The 17,040-nt window shown below is 47.0% G+C and overlaps 2 protein-coding genes across 2 annotated transcripts in view; one reads left to right on the top strand and one right to left on the bottom strand.

The window, feature by feature from the left end:
• The window catches only part of Rad54l (RAD54 like), a 21,704-nt gene extending 13,207 nt beyond the window's left edge, over positions 1–8,497 (top strand). Inside the window, exons 13-19 of the mRNA XM_042676915.1 lie at positions 123–253; positions 780–890; positions 1,489–1,612; positions 2,175–2,253; positions 2,556–2,735; positions 7,832–7,995; positions 8,089–8,497. Of these exons, the coding sequence (XP_042532849.1) occupies positions 123–253; positions 780–890; positions 1,489–1,612; positions 2,175–2,253; positions 2,556–2,735; positions 7,832–7,995; positions 8,089–8,299 (1,000 nt within the window). The 3' untranslated portion in view covers positions 8,300–8,497. The remainder of the gene's footprint in view (positions 1–122; positions 254–779; positions 891–1,488; positions 1,613–2,174; positions 2,254–2,555; positions 2,736–7,831; positions 7,996–8,088) is intronic.
• The window catches only part of Lrrc41 (leucine rich repeat containing 41), a 26,085-nt gene continuing 17,461 nt past the window's right edge, over positions 8,417–17,040 (bottom strand). Inside the window, exons 5-10 of the mRNA XM_042676902.1 lie at positions 13,328–13,588; positions 11,477–11,641; positions 11,296–11,394; positions 9,726–9,848; positions 9,439–9,514; positions 8,417–9,099 (exon numbers count right to left, since the gene is read on the bottom strand). Of these exons, the coding sequence (XP_042532836.1) occupies positions 8,880–9,099; positions 9,439–9,514; positions 9,726–9,848; positions 11,296–11,394; positions 11,477–11,641; positions 13,328–13,588 (944 nt within the window). The 3' untranslated portion in view covers positions 8,417–8,879. The remainder of the gene's footprint in view (positions 9,100–9,438; positions 9,515–9,725; positions 9,849–11,295; positions 11,395–11,476; positions 11,642–13,327; positions 13,589–17,040) is intronic.

The raw sequence follows: 17,040 nt of genomic DNA on the forward strand, positions 1-17,040 counted from the left end.
AGGGTGTGTAGTAAGTAGATAGAAATTTAGTCCCTGAAGCATGGCTGTATTTTAAGACATTCTCGGTGAAAAAAGAAGTATGGTCCAGCTTGCCCATTGACCCAGCTGCCTTTTATTTTCAGACTGACACCCCTTCAAGCTGAGTTATACAAGAGATTTTTGAGACAAGCTAAGCCAGCAGAAGAACTGCATGAGGGCAAGATGAGCGTATCTTCACTTTCTTCCATTACCTCATTGAAGAAGCTTTGTAATCGTGAGTTGGACCCATATCCTAGTGTCCTCCATGAGCAAGGGAGAGTAGGGTTTTCTGGGTAGTCCAGTGACCTTCATTTGAATGTGGCCAGAGATTCATGAAGTCCACATGTGATTCCAACTCTCACCAAGGCATGAGCCCTGCATTTACACTGTAAATTAGACACCTTGTTTTGGGAAATTTATCTTGTCCTCTGCTCGGCCTATGCCTGATGTTTAAAACATACAGTACTGTGAATGTAATTACTTGCATTGCTCACCTGCTTATATTGTTAGGTAGGAAAGAATATAATAAACGTTGACTCTGTTATAGCTCCCTTGCTGGGTAAAATTGGAGCAAGAGTGTCCATTCATGCTCCCAGAAGGACTTGACTGCATTCTTTTGGAACTCAGGAGGGAGGAAACCCAGTGAGTCTGGTGCTGAGGAAGGCTTTCTGAGCTAGGCATCTAAAGATGGTTCTAGTGAGCATTGAAATATTAACTTCAGAAAGCAAAACTAGTGTTTGTTTGTTTGTTTGTTTTTCCAGATCCAGCTCTCATCTATGACAAGTGTGTGGCAGAGGAAGATGGCTTTGAGGGTGCATTAGACATCTTCCCCCCTGGTTATAGCTCTAAGGCTCTAGAGCCACAGCTGTCAGGTGAGTCCTTCCCACCAGTATTGGGGATCCTCTAAAGGAACACTGAGGAAAAGGTATGGAATTACTTCTTTGTGCTGAAGCTACCCTGTATCAAGACAATCTGCTAGGTTCTTTTTTTTTTTGTGGTCCTGGGGCCTGAACTCTGGGCCTGGGCACTGTCCCTCAGCTCTTCAGCTAGTGCTGTACCACTTGAGCCACAGTGCCACTTCTGGCTTTTTCTGCTTATGTGGTGCTGAGGAATTGAACCCAAGGCCTCATGCATGCAAGGCAAGCACTCTACCAATGAGCCACCTTCCCAGCTCCAGTCTGCTAGGTTCTAATGACATAATCCTAACTACTCAGGAGGCTGAGATTGGAGAATCACAGTTTGAAGCCAGCCTAAACTGAAAAGTCCGTGAAACTCCTTTCTCTAGTTAATTAGCAAAAAGCAGGGCTGAACTTATGACTCATGTGGTAGAGTGCCAGCTATGAGCAAGAAAGCCAAGCGAGAGCACAAAGCACTGAGCCCAAACTCAGGAAATGGAAATGGGAGGAAGAGAAAGGATCCTGGACCATTGGAAGTGGCCAGTTGGAGATTGATGACTGCTGTTCTTCCCAGGTAAGATGCTGGTTCTGGATTACATTCTGGCAGTGACCCGAAGCAGCAGCAGTGACAAAGTAGTGCTGGTGTCTAATTATACCCAGACGTTGGATCTCTTTGAGAAGCTCTGCCGAGTCCGAAGGTAGGGAATAACCTAACCAGGCCTGCAAAGGGATGTGTCTCCACTATTGCTGTAGGAAGATTCTGATAGGCAGATGTTTGCCAAGCTGGGGTTATATGAAGGACTTCTCTGAAGAGGACTCTTTCCTTATTGCTGTAATAGTCCTATATCCGTCTCTAAGCATGGTGCTTCCTGGTCCTTCACGTACTCTCCTAGGACAGAGTTCTGGACCTTAGCTCCTTGCCCTTCCCTTAGAGCCTCTGGCTACATGTAAGCAGCATCAAGCACGTCAGTCTTGGTCCCTTCTGTAGCTTTGACTCCAGTTGATCCTTTCTTTTTTGGGTCTTGATCTTTTCTTTTCTTTCTTTTTTCTTTGCTGGTTGTGGGGCTTGAACTCCTGGTCTGGGCACTGTCCCTAGGCTTTTTGCTCAATGCTAGCACTCTCCCTTGAGCCACAGCACCAGTTTTTTCTGTGTTTGTGGTACTGAGGAATCGAACCCAGGGCTTCATGCAGGCTAGGCTAGCACTCTACCGCTGAGCCACCTTCCCAGCTCTGGGTCTTGATCTTTTCATCTCCCTTCAGGTATTTGTATGTCCGCCTGGATGGCACAATGTCCATTAAGAAGCGAGCCAAAGTTGTAGAGCGTTTCAACAGTCCATCGGTAAATATATATCCTGTATTTCAGCCCCCTGTCACAAGTGTAGTCACATCAGCATTAAGGGTCAGCAGATGCTGTAAGGGGACTCTGCTTCAGTTTTATTTGTTGGAGTTGTGGATTAGGCTGGTTGGTGATAGTTGGGTTGGAAACTGACATTGTGGGCTGGGAATTTGGTGTATAATCAGAAAGAAACTAGTGGTGTCACAACTGGTCTGAATATGAGTATAGAAAGGTAGGCTAGGCTGAGCAAGAGCCAGTTTGGGTTATAACACAGGTTCTTTTTCTTCTCCTTCCTTTGTTTCCAGAGTCCTGATTTTGTTTTCATGCTAAGCAGCAAAGCTGGAGGCTGTGGCCTTAATCTCATTGGGGCTAACCGGCTGGTCATGTTTGACCCTGACTGGAACCCAGCCAATGATGAACAAGCCATGGCCCGAGTCTGGCGTGATGGTCAAAAGAAGACTTGCTATATTTACCGCCTACTGTCTGTAAGGATGATGATAGTCAAATGGGGTGTGTCTTTTCAGGACTACCTTAAGTTGTTTTTCGGTGTCTCCTTTTAGTCTTTCTGCTTCTATCAGTGGCCACCCTGCGGACCTACCTTCCAGCTCTTTCTACTGTTCTCCCTGTTCCCTCCACCTGATTCTTTCTAATGTTCTTACTGTGCTCTCTAAATGCTTGTCCACATTCTTTTTACAGAGCACCTACTTTCCTTCCATCCAATTTCAGCTGTATTGTTTGCCATGTACTTTTTTCATACCTATGTTCTGTGGGGCTAAGAAATGGCAGTGGCATCTTCTATTTCTTTTGCCTCTTGCTGCTGCCTTCTTTTTCTTTTCTTTTTTCTCTCTCCACTCTTTTCTTCCCTTCCTTCCCTCCCTCCCTCTCTCCCTCCCTCCTTCCCTCTCTCTCTTTCTTTCTTTCTCCTTCCTTCCTTCCTTCCTTCTCTCTCTCTCTTTCTTCCTTTTTTTTTTTTTTTGTCGGTCGTGGGGCTTGAACTCTAGGCCTGGGCGCTGTCCCTCAGCTCTTCAGCTCAAGGCGAGCGCTCTACCACTTGAGCCACAGCGCCACTTCCGGTTTTCTAGTGGTTTATTGGAGATAGGAGTCTCACAGTCTTTCCCGCCCGGGCTGGCTTTGAACCGCGATTCTCATATCTCAGCCTCCTGAGTAGCTAGGATTACAGGCGTGAGCCACCGGCGCCCGGTCTTTCTTTCTTTCTTTCCATCAGTTGTGGGGCTTGAACTCTGGGCCTGTGCACTGTCCCTCAGCTATTTAGCTCAAGGCTAGCATTCTACCTTTGGGGCCACAGCGCCACCTCCAGTTTTCTGTTGGGTTAATTAGACTTAGATAAGAGTTTCATGGATTACAGGTGTGAGCCACTGGTGCCCAGCTCTTGTTTTTCTCTTTATAGCTGGTAGCAGGACTTGAACTCAGGGGACTCTCATGTTCTCGCTCAGTTTTTTCACTCATGGCTACTGCTCTACCACTGGAGCTATACTGCCAGTTTGGGATTTTACTGATTAATTAGAGGTGGAATCTCATACTTTGTGCTTGGCTTGGCTTTGAACCACAGTCCTTAGATCTCAGCCTCCTGATTAACTAGGATTACAAGTATGAGCCATATATACTTGCTGTAGTCATTTAACCTCTGCTGTATTCCCGACTCCCCAATGATTTGAGCAGTAGCTATCTTCATTTCTTTCCCAAATCTATGAGTCATCTTTTTTGGGGGGGGGAGGGTCTGGTCGTGGGGCCTGAACTCTGGGCCTGGGCGCTGTCCCTCAGCTCTTCAGCTCAAGGCTAGCGTTCTACCACTTGAGCCACAGCGCCACTTCCGGCTTTTTTTTCCTGCTTATGTAGTGCTGAGGAATTGAACCCAGGGCCGTGCATGCAAGGCAAGCGCTCTACCATTGAGCCACCTTCCCAGCCCTTCTATGAATCATCTTGATCAAGGCCCATGCCATTTTTCTAGCAGTTGCAGTGTACGTTTCCTTTACTTCATTGCTAATGACCTAACTCCCCCTCATCGAATTTACTCTGAAGGCCATACTATGGAACTTATTGGTCCCCAAGACTTAAACTATTATCCTGTTCCTATATCCTGTTTTTACAGCTTTCTCATACTCTCTATCTACTTTAATGTCCTTATAATTTCTTCCTTTTCCCCAGTCTAGCTTAGTTTTCTTTCTTACCTGGCTTGATTTTCACTGTGCATCATTTTAGCCACTCTTATCCACTTAATATCCATTTCAGTTGGGTTATTTTGTTTTCAGGTCTGCACCAACTAAAGTTTGCATTTACAGATGGACACTACCACAAATTTATTCTTTTTCGGATTGTACCTTATTTCCTTAAACTACCATTTCAGACTTTCACCACCTCCCTCAGAATTTCTCCTTAACCCTGTCTCATTCTTTTTTTTTTTTTTTTGGTCGGCCGTTGGGCTTGAACTCTGGGCCTGGGCGCTGTCCCTCAGCTCTTCAGCTCAAGGCGAGCGCTCTACCACTTGAGCTACAGCGCCACTTCCGGTTTTCTGGCGGTTTATTTGAGATAGGAGTCTCATGGTCACCCCTGCCCGGGCTGGCTTTGAACCACGATCCTCAGATCTCAGCCTCCTGAGTAGCTAGGATTACAGGCGTGAGCCACCAGTGCCCGGCTTACTGTCTCATTCTTATACAAAGACTGTCTTTTTCTTTCACAAAGTATGCTACTAGGCATAAATTTTCACATCCCTTGCTACCCCTGATCTTCCTTTTCCACCTCAGAGAGAGAGGAATCTATATCTTTTCTGAGGTTTATTCTTCTATGTCTCAATCTCTTCCCTTCTTTTTTTTTTTTTTTGTTGGTCATAGGCCTTGAACTCAGGGCTTAGGTGCTATCCCTGAGGTTTTTTTGCTCGAGACTAGCGCTCTACCACTTTGAGCCACAGCTCTACTTCCAGTTTTCTGGTTGCTAATCTGATGTAGAAGCTAGCCCAGGCAGAAAAATCCTTGAGACTGATCTCTAGTTAACTAGCAAAAAGCCACACTGGAATTATAGCCCAAGTAGTAAAATGCCAGCCATGGAAAAAAAAAGAATGTGAGGCCCTGAGTTCAAGCCCTGTTTTAACCCAGATCTCTTAACTTAAGTTCTTAGACGCATATATTTCTTTTACTTAATCTCCCCCTGCCCTTTTTCTGTACCTTTCTTCTTTCTCCTCTATCATCATCTCCCATTTTCTCCCTCTCCTTTGGAATATTGGGAATGGAGTCTAAGATCTTGTTTGTGCTAGGCAGGAACTTTTACACTGAGCTACAGGGCTGGCCTTCTTTTTTTTTTTTTTTTGGGTCCAGTCGTGGGGCCTGAACTCTGGGCCTGGGCACTGTCCCTCAGCTCTTCAGCTCAAGGCTAGCGCTCTACCACAGCGCCACTTCTGGCTTTTTTCTTTTTGCTTATGTGGTGCTGAGGAATCGAACCCAGGGCCTCAGGCATGCAAGACAAGCGCTGTACCACTGAGCCACCTTCCCAGCCCCCAGGGCTGGCCTTCTACTTGAATGGCACATGAAGACCATGACCAAAGTTATTCTCCTTATGACTTCTGTCATTTAATGGCTCTTTTATCCATCCAGTCATAGTCTTAACCAGTTATTTGGTTTTATTTTCTTGAAATGTCTTTCATATAACCCTGCATTTCCTAAGATCATAGTCATCTCTCACTTGAATATTATAAACAATGACTTGATTCTGCATCTTTTTTTTTTTTTTTTTTCTTCCGGTAATGGGGCCTGAACTCTGGGCCTGGCTGCTGTCCCTCAGCTCTTCAGCTCAAGGCTAGCGCTCTACCACTTGAGCCACAGCTCCACTTCCGGTTTTTTGTTTTTTGTTTTTTTCTTTTTTGCTTATGTGGTGCTGAAGAATCGAACCCAGGGCCTCATGCATGCAAGGCCAAGCACTCTACCACTGAGCCACCTTCCCAGGCCCTTTTTTTTTTTTTGCCAGTCTTGGGGATTGAACTCAGGGCCTGGGCACTATCTGAGCTTTATTTTGCCCAAGGCTAGTGCTTGAGCCACAGCTCCACTCTGCTCTTTGGATGCTTAATTGGAGATGAGTCTCATGGACTGTTGCTTGGCCTGGCTTCCCAATTGTGATCCTGAGATCTCAGCTTCTTGAGTAGCTAGGATTACAGCAGTGAGCCACTTGTGCCTGCCTTAATTCTCTATCTTTTGCCTTAACTTGTCAAGTCTTTACTGCTACAGGCTGGCCTCAGATTCGTGTGTGGGTGTGGGTGCGCGCGCATGCAAGCACTCTAAGACATATTCCCAACCTCTTCATCTCAATTTTTTTTTTTTGGGGGGGGGGGGTCCAGTCGTGGGGCCTGAACTCTGGGCCTGGGCACTGTCCCTCAGCTCTTCAGCTCAAGACTAGCACTATACCACTTGAGCCACAGCGCCACTTCCGGCTTTTTTCTTTTTGCTTATGTGGTGCTGAGGAATCGAACCCAGGGCCTCATGTATGCAAAGCAAAGCACTCTACCACTGAGCCACCTTCCCAGCCCCTCAAATTTTTTATTTCAAGCAAGTCTCATTTTTTTCAGCCTCTTGAAAACTGAACTTTTATAGTCCTCTAAAATAATCTTGACTTGTTTTGTTCTTGCCTTTGTTTTGCTGGGAATGCCTTCACTTTGCTTTTGAAATTGATCTCAAGAATAATTGACTTTTGCCAGGTGCTGGTAGCTCACGCCTGTAATCCTTGCTACTTAGGAGGCTGAGATCTGAGGATAAGTTCAAAGCCAGCCTGGGCAGGAAAGTCTGTGAGACTCAAATCTCCAATAAACCACTCAGGAAACTGGAAGTGGCACTGTGGCTCAAGTGGTAGAGTGCTGGCCTTGAGCTGAAGAGCTGAGGGATAGCACCCAGGCCCAGAGTTCAAGCCCCATGACCAACCAAAAAAACAAAAGAATAATCAACTATTCTAAATTCCTTTTGTAGGCTCCTAGGTATCCTGTACAGATTTTTCTCATTGTTTTTCTCAATTTGCTTACTGGTCTCCACTTGCACATGACTTCAAGGATCAGGATCATATTTGATTTTCCTTGCATCCTAATGTTAGCATAGGATCTCGCATCAAGCAGGTATTCAAATGATTTTTTTTTTTTGGCCAGTCCTGGGGCTTGAACTCAGGGCTTGGGCACTGTCCCTTAGCTTCTTTTGCTCAAAACTAGCAGTCTACCACTTGAGCCACATCGCCACTTCTGGCTGTTTCTGTTTCTGTGGTATACCCAGGGCCTCATGCATGCTAGGCAAGCACTCTACCATTAAGCCACATCCCCAGTCCATCAAATGATGATTATTAAGTGAAGAAGAGTTAGACTTGGTATGAAGGTCTGAAGATGCTGTCAACAACCTCAGCTCATCGTAAGAGATCTATCCAGGCCTTAATTCTTCACTGCAAATAGCCTGGATGGGCCAGACATGCATGAGTCATGTTTCTAAGATCCAGACTGGGGAAATGGGCTGTAGTTGTATGACTATAGTCAACTCTTGGGTTTCTCTATTCTGTCTGTATGGGAATTATGAACCCTATATCCTTCACCCACCTCCCCTAGGCAGGAACAATTGAGGAGAAGATCCTCCAACGGCAGAGTCACAAGAAGGCACTGAGCAGCTGTGTGGTGGATGAAGAACAGGATGTAGAGCGTCACTTCTCTCTGGGTGAATTGAAGGAGCTGTTTACTCTGGATGAGGCCAGCCTCAGTGACACACATGACAGGTGTGTGGAATGCCCATGCCATATATTATCTTTGAGCTACTTGCACAGTGCTGAAATGGGATCAGTAGTGACCAAAACTATCCTTAATTCCAGGCTGCACTGCCGACGCTGTGTCAACAACCGCCAGGTCTGGCCACCCCCTGATGGTTCTGACTGCACTTCAGACCTGGCTCAGTGGAACCATAGTACAGATAAGCGGGGGCTCCAGGATGAGGTCCTCAAGGCTGCCTGGGATGCTGCCTCCACTGCTATCACCTTCGTCTTTCATCAGCGTTCCCATGAGGAGCAGCGGGGCCTCCGCTAACCAGCTGGTCTCTGGTGTAGCTTGTTGGAAGATGGACACAGGGAAAAGGGGCTCCCTGCCCTACAGAGCCCTGATGAATTTTGTTCTCTGGGAGAAAAACCACCAAGAAGGGCTGCATGATGTTTGCCCAAAATTTATTTTATAAGAAAACTTTTTTGGTTAAAAAAAAGAAAAGAATAAAGGTATGAAAGGAACTGAGACCTGGGAGCAGAGTGGTAAGCCCAAGAGGGAAGAGGCCTGGAAGTGAGCACTCCTATACTGTCTAAAGCTTGGGTCCTTGCTTGAATAGGAAAAGCAGGAACCCTAGGGCAGGGGAGAGGATTGAAAGTGATCATGACTAACATCCTGGCCCAGGGTTCCCAGGGTATTGAATAAGGGGCTCAAAGGCTCTAAACCCAAGTGCGGGAATGCCTCTACAGGGCCCCATCAAGGCATCCAGGACCTCAGTGCAAGGGAAGATGGAAAAAAGACAAAAGGTGACAGATAGAGAACAATAGGTGGTTGGGGATTCTGGGCAGCCCATGCCTCAGCTCCTGCAAGCTGGTGGTACTGAGCATGGTTCTATGAGGTATGGGCCCCATCACATGGTGCTAACATAATCTGCAAAGGCCTGGGATGAGTCCCATGAGTCGCTAACCACGTGGCAGGTGGCCCGGAGCCGCCGGATCGCTTCCCTGGCTGTGACTGCATCCTGGTCCAGCCAGTTCTGGAAAAGGCGCAGGTGACCAAAGGCTCCACGGCCCCAGCGCTCCAGCCGCTTGGCAAATTCCAGAAGCCCATCTGGCTTGATACAATTAGAACTGGTAGGAGTGAGATAAACTATTAGATACACAAGTAGCAACTTATTCTTTTTTTTTTTCTTTCTTGGGTCCAGTTGTGGGGCCTGAACTCTGGGTCTGGGCACTGTCCCTCAGCTCTTCAGCTCAAGGCTAGCGCTCTACCACTTGAGCCACAGCTCCACTTCCGGCTTTTTTCTTTTTGCTTATGTGGTGCTGAGGAATCAAACCCAGGGCCTCATGCATGCAAGGCAAACGCTCTACCACTGAGCCATCTTCCCAGCCCCGCAACTTATTCTTAAGTATATCCCTATAGTCCCATCCCTTGTCCACCTTCCCTTCACCCCCATCCCCCCAATGTACCTTATGTCCAACTGACAGAGAGAAGAGGAAGAATCTTCTGAGAAGACATCTGCCAGGGCCAGCAGACCAGCATTCCCTGGAGAGAAGGGGAGAAGTGTCCATTACCTTCACTCAAGAAACAATGGTATCTTAACCCAACTCTGACTGAGAAGAAGCCCTCCTAGGTCCCGGAGCCCCAGTTCACTATATTCCAGCCCTCATATCCAAAGGAGAGGTCTTTACCCACTAAGTTTCTATGTCAAAGGCCTGGCTCCTTCCCTCTTCCCTCCCCAGGGTCTGGCCCCCACCCAGTCGGTTCCCTGGCAGCCGAAGGCCTTTCAGTGTGGAGTTGCCCTTCATAGCAGCCACCATCTCAGGCAGGAATTGGGCTGGGCGCTTCTCAAACAGACGACAGAAGGAGAAGGTAATCTCTGTCAAGAGAAATAAGAGTAAACAACAATGGCTGCCTTAGGACTGCTGTTACTCCTCTACCCTAGGAAACCCAAAGAAGGTATATGAACATTTTGTAGAGGCCCAGAAGACAGGAACAATCTGTTCAAGATGAACTACAGAATTCAAATAAGGAAGCCGGGCCCTGGTGGCTCAAACCTGTAATCCTAGCTACTCAGGAGGTTGAGATCTGAGGATCACAGTTCAGAGACAGCCGGGGCAGGAACACTGGTGAGACTCTTATCTCCAATTAATCACCAAAAAACCAGAAGTGGCACTGTGGCTCAAACTGGTAGAGTACTAGCTTTGAGTAAAAGTGTTCAGGGGAGCCGGGTGCCAGTGGCTCATGCCTGTAACCTATCTACTCATGAGGCTGAGATCTGAGGATCATGGTTCAAAGCCAGCCCAGGCAGGAAAGGCTGTGAGACTTATCTCCAATAAACCACTAGAAAACTGGAAGTGGTGCTGTGGCTCATGGGGTAGACCTCTTGCCTTGAACTGAAGAGCACAGGAACAGTGCCCAAGCCCAGAGTTCAAGCAGCATAACCGACAAAAACAAACATACAAAAGTGTTCAGGGACAACTCCCAAGCCTTGAATTCAAACTCCATTACTGAAAAAAAAGTTCAAATGAGGAATTGTGCCTAAATGCTCACTGGAAAGTGGATTCTATAGACAATTTCCATTCATTTCCCACAACCAGACCCCTCCTGCATCCTAGAAGAAAAGACTTGTGGCTCAAATGGCAGAACTTACTCTCACAGGGAGAAAAGATTTTAGCTGACCCATCCTCAACCTCTAATGCCTTGCCCCATGCAGAGGTGGGGATTAGAGTGAATTTTCTGAGGGGAAACAAGCTCACAGGTTTTTTTTTTTTTTTTGGTCATGGGGCTTGAACTCTGGGCCTGGACACTGTCCCTCAACTCTTCAGCTCAAGGCTAGTGTTCTACCACTTGAGCCACAGTGCCACTTCTGGGTTTTCTGGTGGTTTATTGTAGGTAAGAGTCTCACGGACTTTGTTGCCCAAGCTGGCTTTTAACCGCGATCCTCAGATCTCAGCCTCCTGAGTAGCTAGGATTATAAACTTGAGCTACCAGCGCCCAGCTACTGAGGTCTTTTTTTTTTTTTTGGTCATGGGGCCTGAACTCTGGGCCTGGGTACTATCCCTGAGCTCTTTAACCCAAGGTTAGTGTTCTACCACTTGAGCCACAGCACCACTTCTGGCTTTCTTCTGCTTATTGGATGCTGAGGAATCAAACCCAGGGCCTCATGCATGCAAGGCAAGCACTCTACCACTGAGCTACCTTCCCAGCCCCCTTATCTTTTGTAGCTGATACAAGGACCAAGAAAAAGCACAGTGGTTTGCTCACTTAGTGGCAGAGCCACAATGAGGACCCAGGAATGCCAAGATTCTAGATTGGGAATTTACCTTGAAGAGTCAGATTCTGTAGCAAAAAGAGCACCTCACTCTGACAGTCAGCCAAGTTCATGTCATGAAAGCTCAGCCTCTTCAGGGCTAGGTTGTACTCTGAAAAGAAAGTAGATGACCCTTAGCTCTCCCCCCCAAAAGGAATGCTAGATCCACATGTACCCTTTACCTAGGTCCTTACCTTTGAGTGTCTGCAACACAAGCCCAAAATCCTGGGGGGAAGCAAAGGTGGCACTATCCAGAGACAGCTGCTGCAGAGAACCTGAGGCCTTTAGAACAGAGCAGAGCAGAGGGGCTGGCTGTGCTCCTCGTGGAAATCCCATCTCCAGCTGTTCCAGGCAGTTCTCTGAATAGGGAGAAAATCTTGTAGCTAGCTATTTCTACACAGGTTCCATCCTTTCAGGGGTACACTTAGAAAATCATTTAAAGAGTTGGGGATGTAGCTCAGTGGTGTAATGCTTTCATGGCATATTTAAGGCCCTGGGTTCAATACCTAGCCCCACCAAAAAAGAAAAAATTAGTTCTTAAGAGCTTAAGACATAATTAAATCTAACAGGGTGTACACAGTGCCGGGATATAAGAAGTAGGATATAGGGCTGGGAAGTTGGCTCAGTGGTAAAGCGCTTGCCTTGCATGCCTGAGGCCCTGGGTTCGATTCCTCAGCACCACATAAGCAAAAAGAAAAAAGCTGGAAGTGGCGCTGTGGCTCAAGTGGTAGAGCGCTAGCCTTGAGCTGAAGAGCTGAGGGACATCGCCCCGGCCCAGAGTTCAGGTCCCGTGACCGGACCCAAAAAAAAAAAAAAAAAGAAGTAGGATATAGCGGGCTGGGAAGGTGGCTCAGTGGTAGAGTGCTTGCCTTGCATGCATGAGGCCCTGGGTTTGATTCCTCAGCACCACATAAACAGAAAAAGCTGGAAGTGGTGCTGTGGCTCAAGTGGTAGAGTGCTGGCCTTGAGCTGAAATTCCGAGGGACAGCATGCAGGCCGAGTTCAGGCCCCACAACCGACCAAAACAAAAAAAAAGGATATAGGGACATGTACCAAGGACTGAATCTAGTCGTGTGTGTGTGTGTGTGTGTGTGTATGTGTGTGTGTGTGTATGTGTGTGTGTGGTGTGTGTGTGTGGTGTGTGTGTGTGTGGTGTGTGTGTGTGTGGTGTGTGTGTGTGTGGTGTGTGTGTGTGTGGTGTGTGTGTGTGTGGTGTGTGTGTGTGTGTGTGGTGTGTGTGTGTGGTGTGTGTGTGTGTGTGTGGTGTGTGTGTGTGTGTGTGGTGTGTGTGTGTGTGTGTGGTGTGTGTGTGTGGTGTGTGTGTGTGTGGTGTGTGTGTGTGTGTGTGGTGTGTGTGTGTGTCTGTTGGTACTGGGGCTTGAACTCTGTGTGTGTGTGTGTAGGCTAGTGCTCTACCACTTGAGCCACAGCTCTACTCCTGGCTTTTTGTTGGTTAACTGAAGATAAGAGCCCATAGACTTTTCCTGCCTGGGCTGGCTTTTAATAGTGATCCTCAGAACTCAGACTAAATAGCTAGGATTACAGGCCTGAGTTATTGGCATTGGCTTTATCTTGTTCTTTATCTTGAATGATGCCCCAAGTTTCAGCCCCAGTTCTGTTCTTGATTTAGACTCTTTTTCTGGAGACTAAGCTGCCGTGGCTACTCTATTGAGTTGGCAGTTTGTTCAGTCCAAGATTATTCTAAAGAATGACAGTCTATGGGGCTGGGAAGGTGGCTCAGTGGTAGAGCGCTTGCCTTGCATGCATGAGGCACTGGGTTCGATTCCTCAGCGCCACATAAGCAAAAAGAAAAAAGCCGGAAGTGGCGCTGTGGCTCAAGTGGTAGAGTGCTAGCCTTGAGCTGAAGAGCTGAGGGACAGCATCCAGGCCCAGAGTTCAGGCCCTACAACCAGACCCAAAAAAATAAAAAAAATGACAGTCTAAAGGGGGAGCATAATACAGATAAGCCATGAATGAGAAGTAGTCCCCCACTTTTTCCACAACTGTATTATGGAACGTGTATGTGTACACAGTGCTTCCATCACCTGGTATCTCCTCATCCCCAATTATGTGGCTAGGGGACCCAGCATTCCCTGGCACAGCAGGGTTGTCTCTCTGGCTCGGGTGGTCAACACGAATAGAGAGGACCCGCAGCAGGGGCAGGGCTCGCACAATGGCACGTGTCAGTTCCAGGATGGGCAGTGGTGAGAACAGGTCGCTGAGATGGAGGGCACGGAGACGGCATCCAACTTGGCCTGATAGGGCCCGCAGGCTGTCTAGCAGGCGGAAGATGTTAGAGCCCAAGCCTATGGTAAACAAGAGAGTTTAAGTTAGTTATATGTGAGTTTCAGTAGGGCTAACATTGAAAAAGAACTTCAAATATTTGTATTGACTGCTATTAAGTCAAGCTTTGGATCTGACTTTTTTTTTTTTAATGATTTGCCTTCTTAGTCATCTATCTTGCTTTTTCTGAGGTAACCAGCAAACTGATGCCTACTATACTGGGCTATGCCCTCAGGAAGCATCAGTCAAAGCACAGCTAAAGGACATGGTAGGGCAGCGTGCGATTAGTAGCAGAATGCTAGGCCCAGATAGCAGTTCTGTTTTTGTTTTTTGTTTTTTTTGCTGGTTGTGGGGCCTGAACTCTGGGCCTGGGCACTGTCCCTCAGCTCTTCAGCTCAAGGCTAGTGCTCTACCACTTGAGCCACATTACCACTTCCAGCCTTTTCTGCTTATGTGGTACTTAGGAATCGAACCCAGGGCCTCATGCATGCAAAGAAAGCACTCTACCACTGAGCTACCTTCACAGCCCAGTTCTGTTTAATTTCCTAAATAGGCAGGGACTTGAAGGAAGTATTAGATACTAGAGGGTGGGATAATAGAGCCATTACTGTAGAAAGTCCCTTAAGCTAGTCTAAAGAGCTTAATTTTATAGGCCATGGAGAGCACCTGTTAAATGGAGAGCATGATGACAATCCAGTAGGGAAAGCTTTACAAGAATCAGTGGGTGGGAATGAGTTAGAAGAGGACCATTTTTAGGCCGGGGATGTGGCTCACTTAATAGAATTTTTGCCTAGTATGCATCAGTGCTGGGGTTTGACTCCCAGTTCAGAAGAAAAACTAAAATGGATCTGGGAAGGTTGTGGTAATTATTTATTGCCACAGGTAAATCTTTCCCTGGGTTATATAGACATGAATTCACTCAACTAAAATATACAGGGTCTCCTAAATATGTACATATATTTCTCAATATAGTCTAATAAAATGTGGAACTGGGCTGGGAAGGTGGCTCAGTGGTAGAATGCTTGCCTTACATGCACGAGGCCCTGGGTTTGATTCCTCAGCACCACATAAGCAGAAAAAGCTGGAAGTGGCGCTGTGGCTCAAGTGGTAGAGTGCTAATCTTAAGCTGAAGAGCTGAGGGACAGCACCCAGTGAGCCTGGGTTCAAGCCCCATAACCAACAACAACAAAAAAACAAAAACAAAAAAAAAGCTGAAGAACAGTGCCTAGGCCCCAAGTTCAAACCCCAGGACTGCATCCCCAACCCCCAAATGTAGAATAGGAAGTACAGGTGTAGCCCAAATAGCTAAAGTGCCAGCCTTGAACAAAAATGCCAAGTGAGTGTGTGAGTTTAAGCCCCAGTACCAACACACACACACACTTTCTAAAAAGTGGAATTAAAAATGTGATTGGAAGCCAGGCGCTGGTGGCTCACACCTATAATCCTAGCTACTCAGGAAGCTGAGATTTGAAGATCTTGGTTCAAAGCCAGCCCAGGCAGCAAAGTCCACAAGACTCTTATCTCCAATAAACCACCAGAAAACCGAAGTGGCGCTGTGGCTCAAGGTAGAACACTAGCTAGCCTTGAGCTAAAGAACTGAGGGACAGAGCCCAGGCCCAAGCCCCACAACTGCCAAAAAAAAAAAAAAAAAAAAGTGGTTGAAGCTGGATGCCAGTGGCTAGTGCCTATAATCCTCGCTACTCAGGAGGATAAGACCTGCGGATCGAGGTTCAAGGCCAGCCCAAACAGGAAAGTCCATGAGACTCATCTCCAATTAACCACCAGAAAATGGGAAGTGGTGCTATGGCTCAAGTGGTAGAGCGCTAGCTTTGAGCTGAAGAGCTGAGGGACAGCAGGCCCAGAGTTCAAGCCCCATGACACACCCCCCCCTCAAAAAAAGAAAAAAAAAAGGACAGGAATCAAGGAAGTAGAGTAGAATAGAATTATAAAAATGGGCACTTAACATATAGTCTGACTTAGTAAAGTCCTTCCAGTTGGATCCTAAAGAATATTAAGGAGGCCAGGTGCCTGTAGCTCCTGCCTATAATCTTAGCTACTCAGGAGGCTGAGACCTGAGGATTGAGGTTCAAAGCCAGCCAGGGCAGAAACATTCATGAGACTCTTATCTCCAGTTAACCACCAGAAAACTGAAAATGGTCCTGTGGCTTGAGTAGTAGAGCGCTTGCTTTGACAGCATCTAGGCCCAGAGTTCAAGCCCATGACCAACAACAACATTATCTATCTATCTATCTATCTATCTATCTATCTATCTATCTATCTATCTATCTATCTATTTACCTACCTACCTACCTATCTATGAGATAGGCTAGAAGGTATATACAGAGGACTAGAGTAGAAAGTGACAGTTCAAAATTGAAAAAAAAATATTCCTGGTGTATGAAGGGCAAAGTGATAATTGGATAGAAGAGACATTTAAGGTAACATACGGAAGTGAACAGGAAGCGGGCGCCGGTGGCTCACGCCTGTAATCCTAGCTATTCAGGAGGCTGAGATCTGAGGATTGCGGTTCAAAGCCAGCCCAGGCAGGAAAGCCTTTGAGACTTTTTTTTTTTGGTTGGTTGTGAGGCTTGAACTCTGGGCTTGGGCACTGTCCTTGCACTCTTCAGTTCAAGGCGAGCGCTCTACCGCTGGAGCCACAGCACCACTTCCTATTTTTAAGTGGTTTGTTGGAGATAAAAGTCTCATGGACTTTCCTGCCTGGGCTGGCTTTGAACCTCGATCCTCAGATCTCAGCCTCCTGAGTAGCTAGGCATGAGCCACCAACGCCTAGCGGCTTGTGAGACTTTTTTTTTTGGGGGGGGGGGGGTCCGGTCGTGGGGCCTAAACTCTGCATGCAAGGCAAGCGCTCTACCACTGAGCCACCTTCCCAGCCCTTGTGAGACTCTTAACTCCAATTAACCACCAGAAAAAGCTGTAAGTGGCACTGTGGCACAAGTGGTAGAGTGGGTCGTCTTGAGCTGAAGAGTTTAGGGGCAGCACCCAGGCCCAGAGTTCAAGCCCCATAACAGAAAAAAAAAGTGAACAGGAATGAAAGTATCATGGCTGGGTGTGGTAGTGCATATAAGAGGGCTGCAAATTAGATCTGGAATCTATAGCACGATCTTAAGATAGGGTGAAGGAAACAACAGTAGGCATTTTGAATGACATTTGTGTTTGAAAGAGTATGGGTGCTGCAATGCAGACAAAGGAGTCCTAATGAGGAGAAATGGTAGTCTGAATTAAAGATGTGGAGATAAAAATAAAGATTTAGGGGCTGGGAAGGTGGCTCAGTGGTAGAGCGCTTGACTTGCATGCCTGAGGCCCTGGGTTTGATTCCTCAGCACCACATAAGCAAAAAGAAAAAAGCCTGAAGTGGCGCTGTGGCTCAAGTGGTAGAGCGCTAGCCTTGAGCTGAACAGCTGAGGGACAGCGCCCAGGCCCAGAGTTCAGGCCCCACAACTGGACTCAAAAATAA

The sequence above is a fragment of the Dipodomys spectabilis genome, unplaced genomic scaffold (assembly GCF_019054845.1).
Source record: "Dipodomys spectabilis isolate Male_0828 unplaced genomic scaffold, ASM1905484v1 ptg000002l, whole genome shotgun sequence".
Classification (NCBI taxonomy): Eukaryota; Metazoa; Chordata; class Mammalia; order Rodentia; family Heteromyidae; genus Dipodomys; species Dipodomys spectabilis.